A 12,086-nucleotide genomic window follows, 5' to 3' on the forward strand; every position below is an offset into this window, starting at 1 on the left:
TGTAATATTTTCAAGTGGGTTATGTTGCATTATATTATGTTCAGTTTTGGTTTTTCCCTTTTCCTAGGTTTCAGCGTATCCATTACCAGAACACCGCAGCACTGCCCTGGCTACTCAGGCTGCTATGCTCTATGTGATACTGTATTTTGACCCTTCTATTCTTCACACTCAGCAAGCAAAAATGAGAGAGATAGTGGATAAATACTTTCCAGACAATTGGGTAAAAATTAATTCTGTTTTAAAACTGTTCCCTGGATTTAATGTTACAGGAACAATTTAGCTTATTTTTACAGTATGCATTATGTCTTAAAACTAGAATAGATTCTTCTCTGTGGAAATTTTTATTTGTTCAGAGTGAAGCAAACCTTCTGGATAAGCATGGAAGACTATCCTTTGAAAGTATCAATTATCATCTTAAATGTTTAAATCAACTACACTCTAATACCGTCATGGTAAAGTGACTCATAGGAGAATGTAGGCTGGAAGGTATTACAGGCATCTTCTAGTCCAGCCTTCTCCTCAAAGCAGGGCCAACTTCAAAGTTCAATCAGGCGGCTCAGGCCTTGTCCAGTTACTTTTTAAAGTATTTAAAATGAAGAATCTACAGTCTCTGTGGACACCGGTGTCTGTGCTTAATCATTCTGATGGTGAAGAATTTCTTTCTTCTATACAACCAGAATTTTCCTTGTAGCTTGTGACTGTTGCCTCTTGTCTTTTCCCTGTGCACCTCTGAGATGGGTCTGGCTCTGTCTTATTCATAACTTCTTTTTAGGTAGCAGAAGACCACAGTCAGATCCCTTAGTCATCTTTCTTCCAGCTTAAGTAAACCCAGCTGTCAGAGCCTCTGCTTCCATAGTGAGTCCCCATAAGTGTCTTAGTGACTATTAGATTCATTCCAGTTTGTCTGTGTCTGTCTCCTACTGAGAAGCCTAAATCTGGACACATTACTCTTAAGACCTCATGAGGGCTGACTAGATGGAAATAATCACTTTCCTCAGTCTGCTGGTGACAATCTGGCTGGCGTAGCCCACTGGATGGTTACTCTTTGTTGTTATAAGGCTGCATGCCTGGTTCCTGTTCAGTTTGTCCACTGGGACACTTAGGTCCCTTTCTGGAGAATTGTTACACAGGCAGTGAGATTGTGCTATTCCAAGGGTTTGGTTTTGTTCCGCATAAAGGACTTTTATTTATCATTCTTCAACTTCATGTGATTTCTGCTGGTGAATTCTAACAGCTGGTCAGGGATGCTCTGGATGACAGTCTTGCTTTCCAGCAAATCCCCCCCCTGCCCCCCCCCGCCCCCCCCCCCCCCCCCCCCCCGTTGTTTGGAAACTTGTTTAAGGATTCATTCCATGCCATTGTCCAAGTAACTTAGAAGCAAAACCTATCACTGTGCAATTCTACAGACCTTTTCAGATGCACTGATCAAAATGGAATTACTACATGTCTCAGTACTGAGATTTAGGATTTCCTTCCAGAAGTCTTAGTATTCAAAAAAAATGCTACAGAAATAGGCTGTCATGTAACAATACAGTTCCCAGCTAGGCTATACCAAAGGGAAACAAACTTAACAAAGAAACTATAAATTAATTCATGTATCTCTCTTGGTTTCAAATTGTATTCTTCTGTACCATAAGTGGAACAAGTGAAGAAGGGAGGGAAGAGACTGTAACAGCTGGCTATTTTAATAGATATTAGAACCCTTCAGTTTCTGAAAAACTGCAAGCTTATTTTAGAAATGAGAACTTGGCATTGTGATTTTTTTTTTATTATTTATGCTAGCATTTTTATTCATTTGACTTTGTAGTACAAACTGATATTTTAAGACAACACCTGTCTTCTTGTGATCAGGTATGGATGAGTTAGCTGCATTATACAGAATACTTGACCCTCAGGCTGGTTTCAAATGATTGTTAGCAGTTGAAGCATAGCCTTTGAGGAACTGACATAATGAGCTTCACTTCAACAATATGAGGGGGATCCTAATATCAGCAGACTGGTGTCCCATTCACCTTTACTGGCTTCCTTTTTGAGACTGTCAGAAGAGCTCAAAGGCTGACAGTGTTCTTTTAGATGTGATCACTCCTCGATGGAGGAATATTGGGTTAATAGTGATGAAGCTCATAATGCCACAGCTCTGTATATCCTTCAACTGTCAGTAACCCAAGGCTTCCATTTTTAATAAAGTGTCTTAAAAACACTAGTAAGTCAACCACAATTCTGTATTTTTAATCACACTTAAACTTGGCTAAGAGTCTGAAGTCAGTTTCTCTTTGCTCCTTAAAAATCGCAGCTTGGAATCATAATTTTCTTCTGTGTTCACCACAGAAGATGGATGGCATTTTAGTTTGGTCCTTTGGGCATTCTTGGGAGTAGGATTTATTAAAATAATTTCCTCCTTCCCCCGCCCTGCCTCCCCCAGTCATTTCCCAAGTTGCTTTTTTGTCCATGTTCTGCATAGCATCATGGAAATGAAAAAGAAGTCTTACGTTCATGAGGAAAAAAAATAGAGGCCAAGGACATAGTGACTGAAAGAACTGTCAGCTGGTTTTCAGAACTAAGCCTCTGATTAACTGTGTGGCTTTTATTTCAAAGTCGTCTTACACCTTGATTTCCAAAGATGGTGGAGTAAGAAGTACAGCTACCAAAAAAGTTTTGTTACCTCATATTTATACCCTATATATCTCATCTACATAGAAAGCGTATCACTTTGTACTCCTATTGCTAAGTATGTCTTTTTCTTAAGAGAAATATAAATGCAACTTCTTGTTTTCTGTTTCCAATCCTAGGTTATTAGCATTTACATGGGTATCACTGTAAATCTAGCAGAAGCATGGGAACCCTACAAAGCTGCTAAAACTGCCCTGAACTACACACTGGATCTTTCAAATGTCAAAGAGCAGGTACATAAGCCAGAGTTAAGTATTTTTAGCAAGATTCAGCTGTGTGGGCATCTCAAGTGTATTCTATGACATCAGTAATACAAGGGTCTGTTTTCTCCTGCATACAATTATTTGCATTCTATTCAAGTACAATACTTTTGAGTACATAACTTTGTACACAACTTTGAGTTAATTATACTTCCAAGTTTCAGAATCTGGTTTTCGCAGCACTGCTTGTTTCACTTCCTCTTGTGGTGTTTGTTTCCCCTAAAGGTTTCAGAGTTGTGACTTTACTGGGTAAATGCTAGCACTCTTCATCATGTTGTGTGGTACTGGCATGTCTTAGGCTGACTGTAGTGTTTGTCTTTCATAGATAACAATTTTAGAACTTACACGTTTATGCCGACAGTGTGGCACTCAGTTTTAAATGAAGCCTCCCAAATTATATAAACAATAATCTGGAAACAGTATCTGATTTGAAAGACTGATACCAGAATGTTGTATGAGGCAATGCAGTTAGTTCATTTTATGTGAAATAATTTTTTTCCATGCCTGAAAAACAGTGAGTAATATCAGGTTGTTGATTGTTTGCCCAATCAACAAATCCGTTGACTGATGATCTCTGAATGCCTCCTTAGAATCTGACCCTTGTGCTCAGGAAAGGACACACAGAAGGGTCTGATTAGGAGACCTGTGCTATGTATTGTCTAGTAAACTTGGGGAATATGAGCAGAAATCTTTTCCTTAGTCTTTAGGGAAGAATTTTGCTAGGTAGAACTGACATCTGATTCATAAGAAGTATTTCCATTCTGGAATAGATTTCTGTTGTTCTCTCTCATTAGGCAATAACATATTAGTACCATTTTAAAGAATAATTTCTAGAGAGTACATAGGTGAATATAGGGAGTTTACAAGTCTGCATTTTTGAAATTGTTTTAAAATTTAAAAACATTTTAAAATTTAGCCTTCATCCTTTGTCATGCAGTTGTAGTGTATGATATTGCCTAATAATAATGATAATAATTTTTATAGCACTTCTTTGATCTGTGTGCCCTTTAAGTTCTCAGGAAGCCACAGTCACATTGTAATGATGTATTCCATTTGAGGCAAGGATTATATTGATGTGAGCTTTGTATATTCTAAGGCAAGCAGATATGCTGCAGTCACTGAGCGAGTGCACACTCAGGTGCAGCAGTTTCTCAAAGAGGGCTGTCTAAGGGAAGAGTTGGTGCTGGACAATATTCCCAAGCTGCTGAATTGCCTACGAGACTGCAATGTAGCAATCCGCTGGCTGATGCTTCATACTGCTGACACAGGTAAGATTTCATGCTAGATTTCTTTTACAGAGTGTCAATCCTGCTATACTGGTGCTTCATGTTAGGACCCAAGGGAAGTTCGCTGTGGGCTGCTGTTGAAGTCAGCAGAGTTTCATCTCCTGTTTTCAATAGATTGTTGAGCTGTCACTTTGCTAACAGTCTCCTGAAGTCTTTGGCTGAAACAGCACATGTGCTTTTCCTTAACTTTCACAAGCTAGACACAGGTATAAAAAATAGTAGGAGAAGTCATGATCCTTTTGAATAATACTCTGCAGAAAAAGTCTGGGTACTTTACATTTTTCTGCCTTAGCACTTAAAGTATCATTCTGAAAGTTTTACTGTTGCTGCACTCTCCAAACTATCAGCTGCAACAAGGTCTTTTACCATCACATACCAACATACTCTTCATGCCAGTCCCTCTGCTGCCTTCTCCTTGTCTCTCCTCATCCAGAGCGCAAGCTCACTCGCTTGCTCGCTCGCTCTGCTTCTTCCTCAGCTGCCCAGCCACTTAACAGAACCAGCCACACCTGCACCTTGTCTACATCAGCCAACCCGCCAACCCACCGCCCCTGAAGCCAGCCCACAGCTGTATGTTATCAATGTTAATTAACCCAGCTTCATTCCTCTACATTTTACCTAGTGCCAAAAGGAAAGCAGTAGCCAACTTCTTAATATCTTAGTAATCAACAATTTAAGCCAAAGTGTTTTGTTCTCTTGAACTGAAATTTAACCAAAACTGTTGAATGATGTCTCTGACATGAGTTTGGGTCTGTAAATTTACCTATTTAGACATTCTCTTAGGTTGAATGCTTGTTCTGCCTTTGAGGCTTCTTGATAGTGAGAAAGCTTCTGTTACACCTCCATGCATTTTCTGTAATGGTTTTACAAACTTCAGTCTTTGGGCTTCTCAGTCAGGTGTACTAAATTCACATTTAGTTTGCAGAACCTCACAAAAGAGTTTGAAGAAGGCTGAAGCACCACAGAAACCTTAATTTTTATATTGCAAGGAAGGGTTTTAAAAGGGTTTGGAGACCCATATAAATGGAGAGCAAGGGGGGACTTATCAGAGCAAAATGTTTTTGCTTTCAAGCTATTAAAAAAAAGAAAAAGTCTATTTAAAAGGATTGAAAAGCTTGGTCAAATTCTGTAACAGTGGAGAAATGTTGTCTTTCCATTTTCAGCTTGTGATCCAAATAACAAACGTCTCCGCCAGATAAAGGATCAAATTCTAGCAGACTCAAGGTACAAACCCAGGATCCTTTTCCAGCTCCTTCTGGATACAGCTCAATTTGAATTCATTTTGAAAGAGGTAATATGCTGCTGCTTTCTTCAGTGTTTTCCCCTGAATGACAGAACAGAGCTGAAGACTTTAGTAGTAGTATGTTTACCACACAGTCCACTTACATAAAGAATGATTATTTTGATTTGTTATTTATGAGTTTTCTATCAAAGATTACAAAATACTGTTGCTTGGAGGTGACTTTTGCAGCCTTCTCAATAATTGGCCGTTTTAAATTTAATTTAATTCTTAACACAATGTGTTTATATTTACTCAGAATTTTGCATGAACATCCTGGTAACAAGCATAATAAAATCTGTTGAGGAAGCTGTGTAACTTTTTAGCCTGCCATACTTCTCTTTTTACGGCTTTCTTTTAAACAGAGACAAAAGCCTATGTATCTTGAGTATAAGCTCCTAAGAAAACTCTTATACCTATGCGCGTTCTGCCGTTTCTAAAAGATTGCCCATTAAAGCTCTGGTACTAACCTAGTAGAATATTTCTAATTATGCTTAACTTCACGTACATGCTTTTTTTAAATTGGGTTTCTCTGTATAGGCTGAGATGACTGTGTGAAGTATAAGACAACATTAGCCCAGGGTCTTCTAGCAACTATAAGCTAAAAAAGTTACTGGATATTTTTATAAGTGACTAAAAATCAACAGTATCTGCATCATACTGTTTTTTTTTAATTCAGTTAATTTCTATCACTGTATGTCTATCACACTGGCACTGTATTTAATGTTTTTAATTTTGTATTTAATATTTTGGCAAGATCTTGAAGTTATATAGCAATTGCTGTAAGTCAGTTCCATCTGCTTTCAGTATTTTATTTAATCCATTGTAGTATGTCTTCTTGCCAGTTTTGTAAACCAAATGCTTCGTTTTTCAATAGATGTTCAAGCAGATGCTGTCAGAAAAACAAACAAAATGGGAAAACTATAAAAAAGAAGGATCTGAAAGGATGACTGAGCTTGCTGATGTCTTCTCAGGAGTTAAACCTCTTACTAGAGTGGAGAAAAATGGTAATTATTAAAAACTGATCTGGGGGGAAAAAAGTAATTTTGCTTTTTATTTCTAAGCTAATACCAAAAGAAAATACATTAGGCTAATACTGGTAATAATAAAAATTTTCATGTCCCTCAGCTGCCACAGAGGTCTCTTACATGCTGTCCTGTTTACAAATGTTGCATATATTCCATATGTAAGCCATATTTAGACAACCATATTTAAAAAAATGTTTTTTATCACTTTATTTAGATATGCCAGCTAAGACTATGAAATGTCCATTCACTTTTCTATGTACAACGCAGTTCACATCACTGTGTTTTATGTACACAGGAGTGCAAAGATCATGCCCATTAAATATGGGGATGGTTTAACCTCCCCTCATTCTTTCCCAAGTTGTAGCCTGGATTTCTGTTGTATCAGCATTTTTTCAAAACTTCTTTCACTACTTGTCTGCACTGAGGGGTATTCTCCCCCTTGAACTGGTGTAAGAATAAGAGTTGTAAATCACTCTCAGGAATACTGCAAAAACTGTCAATGTAAGGGCAGTGTTTGTGATCAATCCAAAGCAACAAAATATAGAATACAGGAAATTTTCTCGCTCGCTTCCATTTAAAAGCGGAATTACCTTACTGAAGTATTTCCTTTTATCTTTTAGATGTCAACAAACTTGTAGCTAAAACATAGAAATTGCAACTGAGAAGGCAATTAACATCATAAACCAGTTCATAAAACACAAATTTATGATTTGAAGGGCTTTATCATCTTAGTATAGATTTTATAATGCCCATTTGTGCTGTTAGTTGGGGTTTTTTAATATTGTATGTGAAACTTACCTGAGCGTTTGCCACTTCGCAGGTCTACATGTTGGAAGACTAGAAATGTAAGAGAAATATGAAAATTTTTTAAATCATCTTCTATGTGTATAGCTTGTTTGTTTGTTTTGACTAGCAAGTTCCCTGTGTTTTTGTTGCTTATGATACATGCAAAGATTTGACTAAATTTTTCATGTTCTTACACAGAAAATCTTCAGGCTTGGTTCAGAGAAATCTCCAAGCAAATAATGTCTCTAAACTACGATGATTCCACTGCAGCTGGCAGAAAAACTGTGCAGCTAATACAGGCATTGGAGGAGGTATGGCAAAGAAATTTTGAGATAAATGAGCTCATCCTTTTGAAATATATAATTTAATACACATGCACTGACTTCCAATAGATGAGTTACAAAGCAGATCTGCATTTTAACACTTGTTGTAAGTCTTTAGATCTTTGCAGTTTTACATATAAGCATGACTTGCTCATAGACATCATGATTGTGAAATAAGGGATAGAGCATGAAAAACCATGCCACCTGAAGCTGAGGGTTAGTAGGATGTTTCAAAGAAATTAATTCAGTATTAAACATTAGTTGGTAAATCACTCATTTTATTAGACATTCTGAAAATAAATTCATTTGAAGCTGGAGAGGGCAATTTGAAAGGTAAAATAAAAATAACCATGTTTGTTTTGTACGTATTTCTTCTACTCCCAGGGTATGAAAGAGAATTCAGTGTGGTGTTTCACAGTACACCTCCTCAAGTAACTTTGTGAAATTTATTATTTAACGCACTCTGAAATAGGCCAGGATTTGTTAACTGTCTTACTGTAGTAGCATCCTGAAGAAATGTGTCAGTTTACTGATTCTATTTGTATTGCTGTCCTTAAAGATGAACAGAAAAAAAAAAAATGGGGGTGTTGTTTTATGGGGTTGGTTTGGTTTTTTTGTTTCTTAAATACAGGTCCAAGAGTTTCACCAGCTTGAAACTAACCTGCAAGTTTGCCAGTTTTTGGCTGACACCCGCAAATTCCTCCATCAGATGATCCGAACTATCAACATCAAAGAAGAGGTTTTGATCTCCATGCAGATAGTTGGTGATCTTTCTTATGCTTGGCAATTAATTGACAGGTATCTTAGCAGGAACTTCTTCTAAGTCAGTTGTTATTTGCAAAACTTGTGGGAAATAGCATGCATAAATATTATTAATGCTATAAACTTTCCAATTTAAAAAGAGTTTTGAGGCCTTGTTCTGTAAGTTGTTGACTGTATTTAACTCTCATCAACTTGAATAAGAATTAACAGCCATCCCTGTCACGTTGGTAGCTGCAGGTTAAGTGATACTGTAACTTTTTACTGTCTATCCTGTTCTACCTGTAACAATTTTAAGCTTTTATGTCAAGCCTTTAGTCTAGTTAAGTGTTCTTCAAAGTACTGGAGTTCCTATTTCAGCCAAAAACAAACAAGGAAAGACAAACTCTTCTGATGAGTGATTTTTCTGAGGTGCTACTTCACTACTCTGGCTGTTAATGCTCCCCGACGCCCTCTTTTGCCTTGCCTACCCCTTTATCATACAGATTTTTTCTAACCAAATATGCATTCAGACCAGAATCCTCCTTCAGTGAAGTTCTCTAGTGATCTCCTGTGTCATTTCTAGATTACACTGGTGCTGATGACATAAGATTTAACAGTTGAAAATAAAGAGTTTCAGGGGAAGAAGCTAATTTTTTTTGTTTGTCTCCTACCCCAGCTTTACATCTATTATGCAGGAAAGCATAAGAGTCAGTCCATCTATGGTAACAAAACTCAGAGCCACTTTCTTAAAGGTAAGTATAAACAACAGTGGATGTAATTGAACACTGCAGGTCAACCAAAGTGTTTGTTAAATAGGCTTAACAGGTCAAAGGCTGTGAAGTCACCAGAGTCAAAACTTTACCAAAATTCTCTATATCCAGATTTTTTAGACTGTATTAAATTAACTCAAGGTTAGCTTTAAAGAATATAAAACCAAATTATGCATGTTCTTTTAATGCAACCAGTTATATTGCTGCTGTTAGGCAAGTAAGTCTCATAATCCAGCCTCTACTCATTACAGTTATTTGCTGAAGACATTGGTGCATAGATGGGGTCCTCTGCATGTGTATCAGAGGAGACTGAAGGAATTACAAAAGTTATGTTGGCTATGCCCTTTGTGTGTCACGATGAAGATCTGGCATCAGATGAAAATACTTTCCATAGAAGTAAGAATAGGAAATAGTATTGAGGGAGAATGTAGAATTACAACGGAAAAATATCTCATGCAACTGTTAAGATTTTAAAAAAAATTAGTAAGGGGAATGTAGCCTTATAGACTGTTGGACTTTTTTGTCTTTTAACGATTTTTTTTTTCTAGTGGCAAACCTGATGTTCTAATACTGGTCTTCAGGGAAGAATCTAGTGCTTTGAGTTGTATGTTAAGAGTCTGAGCAAGAGAATTCAAGCACGTAATTTGTGATAGAAAAACAGACATCTGAAGTTAAAATACTAATTTTATTTCCAGCTTGCTTCTGCTCTTGACTTGCCACTTCTCCGCATCAATCAAGCAAACAGTCCTGATCTTCTCAGTGTATCACAGTATTATTCTGGCGAGTTGGTTTCCTATGTAAGAAAGGTAGGCATTTGAAGAGGCGTAATTGTCTTGTTCTCTTATGATTTTTTCTGAAGAATTATTTCATTTTAATGAGAATATGCTGACTGCGTTTCTTTATTCTCTCATTTACAAAGGTTCTACAGATAATTCCAGAAAGCATGTTTACATCTCTCTTAAAAATTATAAAGCTTCAGACTCATGATATTATTGAAGTGCCTACTCGCCTTGATAAGGACAAGCTACGGGATTATGCTCAGCTTGGACCACGATACGAGGTGCAGTTAAAACAGGGTATTCTGAAAACCCATACCTTATAGGTGGCCAACTTCAACCTAAGTTTAAATCGGTACAGTTCCACGGAGTTATACTTTAACAGTGAAGTAAGAATTGAGTAAGAATTGAAATTGACTAGTGTTATTGTGAGTTTCACTCTCCTATTTGTAAAAGTGTAAACTTTTGATCTCATTAAAAAAAAAAAAAAAGGGAGAAAAAACCTAAATATGTTTATAAATGAACATAAAGATTTTGGGGTTTTTTTTTGAGGCGGGGGAACCCTAAAAACCCAAGGCTGAAATGAAGCCCTCCACATTTGAAATGTTTGTTCCAAGAGAAATTTGAAGACTGAATAATCCATCAGGGTAAGCTTTTTGCTGCCCTCGAATGTGAAGACAGGATGGAGAGACACTGATTTGATTAGATGAAGCTGCTATTGCTCATTGGCTTTCTGTCTAGGGTTTTTTTCCTGCACTGTTATCAATCTGGAAGAGTAAGCAAACATTAAACTTACTTGGTTTTATTTTTAGTAGAGGAAGATGAGGAACAAAAACGTAACCAGACCAGTCACTCTTTCCCTCAGACAGCATATCTCCAATCATCAGTTAAGATGCCAGCTTTTTCCAGCAGGTTTAGACTCCCCCATTAAACTTGATGGAGTCAGTTTATTTTGTGTGGAGTAAGAAACAGATACGGAGGCAGCATTCAGTAATATTCCTTTTATTTGGGGGAGGTGAAAGGGAAACATCTCACACAAAAGTTTTTCATGTTTGATTTGTGTACAATTGTAAGTCTAAACTGTTGTCTCAAATGTGTATCATAAATGTCTTGAAGGCAAAAGACTGGCTTGTCTGAATTCTGAGCATAAGGATACTCAACTAATAATTTAAAACTTAAGAGAATGTGCTAGTGTATTAAACCAGTGGAAATACTGAAGTGGACTCGTCGACAGCAGGCTTTATTATGGAATAACTACTTCAGGCTATGTTCCTAGCCTGCTCAAAGGTATCAGCTTAGAGTTTTGTCCATGATGTTTTGTACACACATGATACAGCTGGCTAGGTCTTTCCTCCCATAATCTCTGTGAAGGCTCTGACACGTACCTGTTCTTTCCTCCTGGTAACACACCCATATTTATCTAATTAAAAAAAAGACAATTATTTTACTATAAGTAAGCCTAGAACAAGCTGTAAAATTGGAAGTATATCAGTGCAAATTAATCTAAAATAGGAAGCTACCATTGGGAAATATGTATATCTTTTTAGACTAATTATTTGAATCTGTTGAATCACTTCAATAAATTGTATTTTCTCTTTCTATTAAAGGTTGCCAAGCTAACTCACGCAATTTCAATCTTCACTGAAGGTATCCTCATGATGAAAACTACTTTAGTTGGTATCATCAAGGTAATGTTCTATTTTTTCAGTAGGAAAAACTAATTTGGTAGCAATTTGCACTTTAGCACAGATATTTCAACACATTAAGCAAGACCTTGAGGAAAGATAAAGACAACAAAAAATAAGTTTACGTATAATTTTCAAACAGTGGTTCCTAACTTGGCATCCGGGTAAGAACTGAATTATTTAAGGTTGTGAAGAACCCACAGTTCTCATTGTAAATAGATTAATCAACCTTAATTAATGATCTTTGGGGCTCTTCACTGCTGATAAGCTTTTCTGAAGAGTTGTTTCTTCCATTGGCAAAGACTGCTATTTCTACATTAAAATACCTCTTTCAGCGCCAGGAGCAAGTATTGAAGAAATACACACTTCTTAATGCCTACTGGCTGCTTATAATTGTACAGCATTCTTAATGGATCATGAACAAATGTTGAATATGGGAACTACAAACCTTTGCCATTCATCTTAAATAACGTATTATCTAG

The 12,086-nt window shown here is 36.8% G+C and overlaps 1 protein-coding gene across 1 annotated transcript in view; it reads left to right on the forward strand.

The window, feature by feature from the left end:
• WASHC5 (WASH complex subunit 5) overlaps positions 1-12,086 on the forward strand; it is a 28,673-nt gene that overhangs the window by 8,245 nt on the left and 8,342 nt on the right. Inside the window, exons 7-17 of the mRNA XM_080378360.1 lie at positions 68-220; positions 2,790-2,903; positions 4,027-4,198; positions 5,380-5,507; positions 6,373-6,502; positions 7,508-7,620; positions 8,264-8,430; positions 9,050-9,125; positions 9,839-9,949; positions 10,063-10,203; positions 11,527-11,607. Coding sequence (XP_080234486.1) covers positions 68-220; positions 2,790-2,903; positions 4,027-4,198; positions 5,380-5,507; positions 6,373-6,502; positions 7,508-7,620; positions 8,264-8,430; positions 9,050-9,125; positions 9,839-9,949; positions 10,063-10,203; positions 11,527-11,607 — 1,386 coding nt within the window. The remainder of the gene's footprint in view (positions 1-67; positions 221-2,789; positions 2,904-4,026; positions 4,199-5,379; positions 5,508-6,372; positions 6,503-7,507; positions 7,621-8,263; positions 8,431-9,049; positions 9,126-9,838; positions 9,950-10,062; positions 10,204-11,526; positions 11,608-12,086) is intronic.

Source organism: Falco punctatus (assembly GCF_963210335.1).
Source record: "Falco punctatus genome assembly, chromosome: 3".
NCBI lineage: Eukaryota > Metazoa > Chordata > Aves > Falconiformes > Falconidae > Falco > Falco punctatus.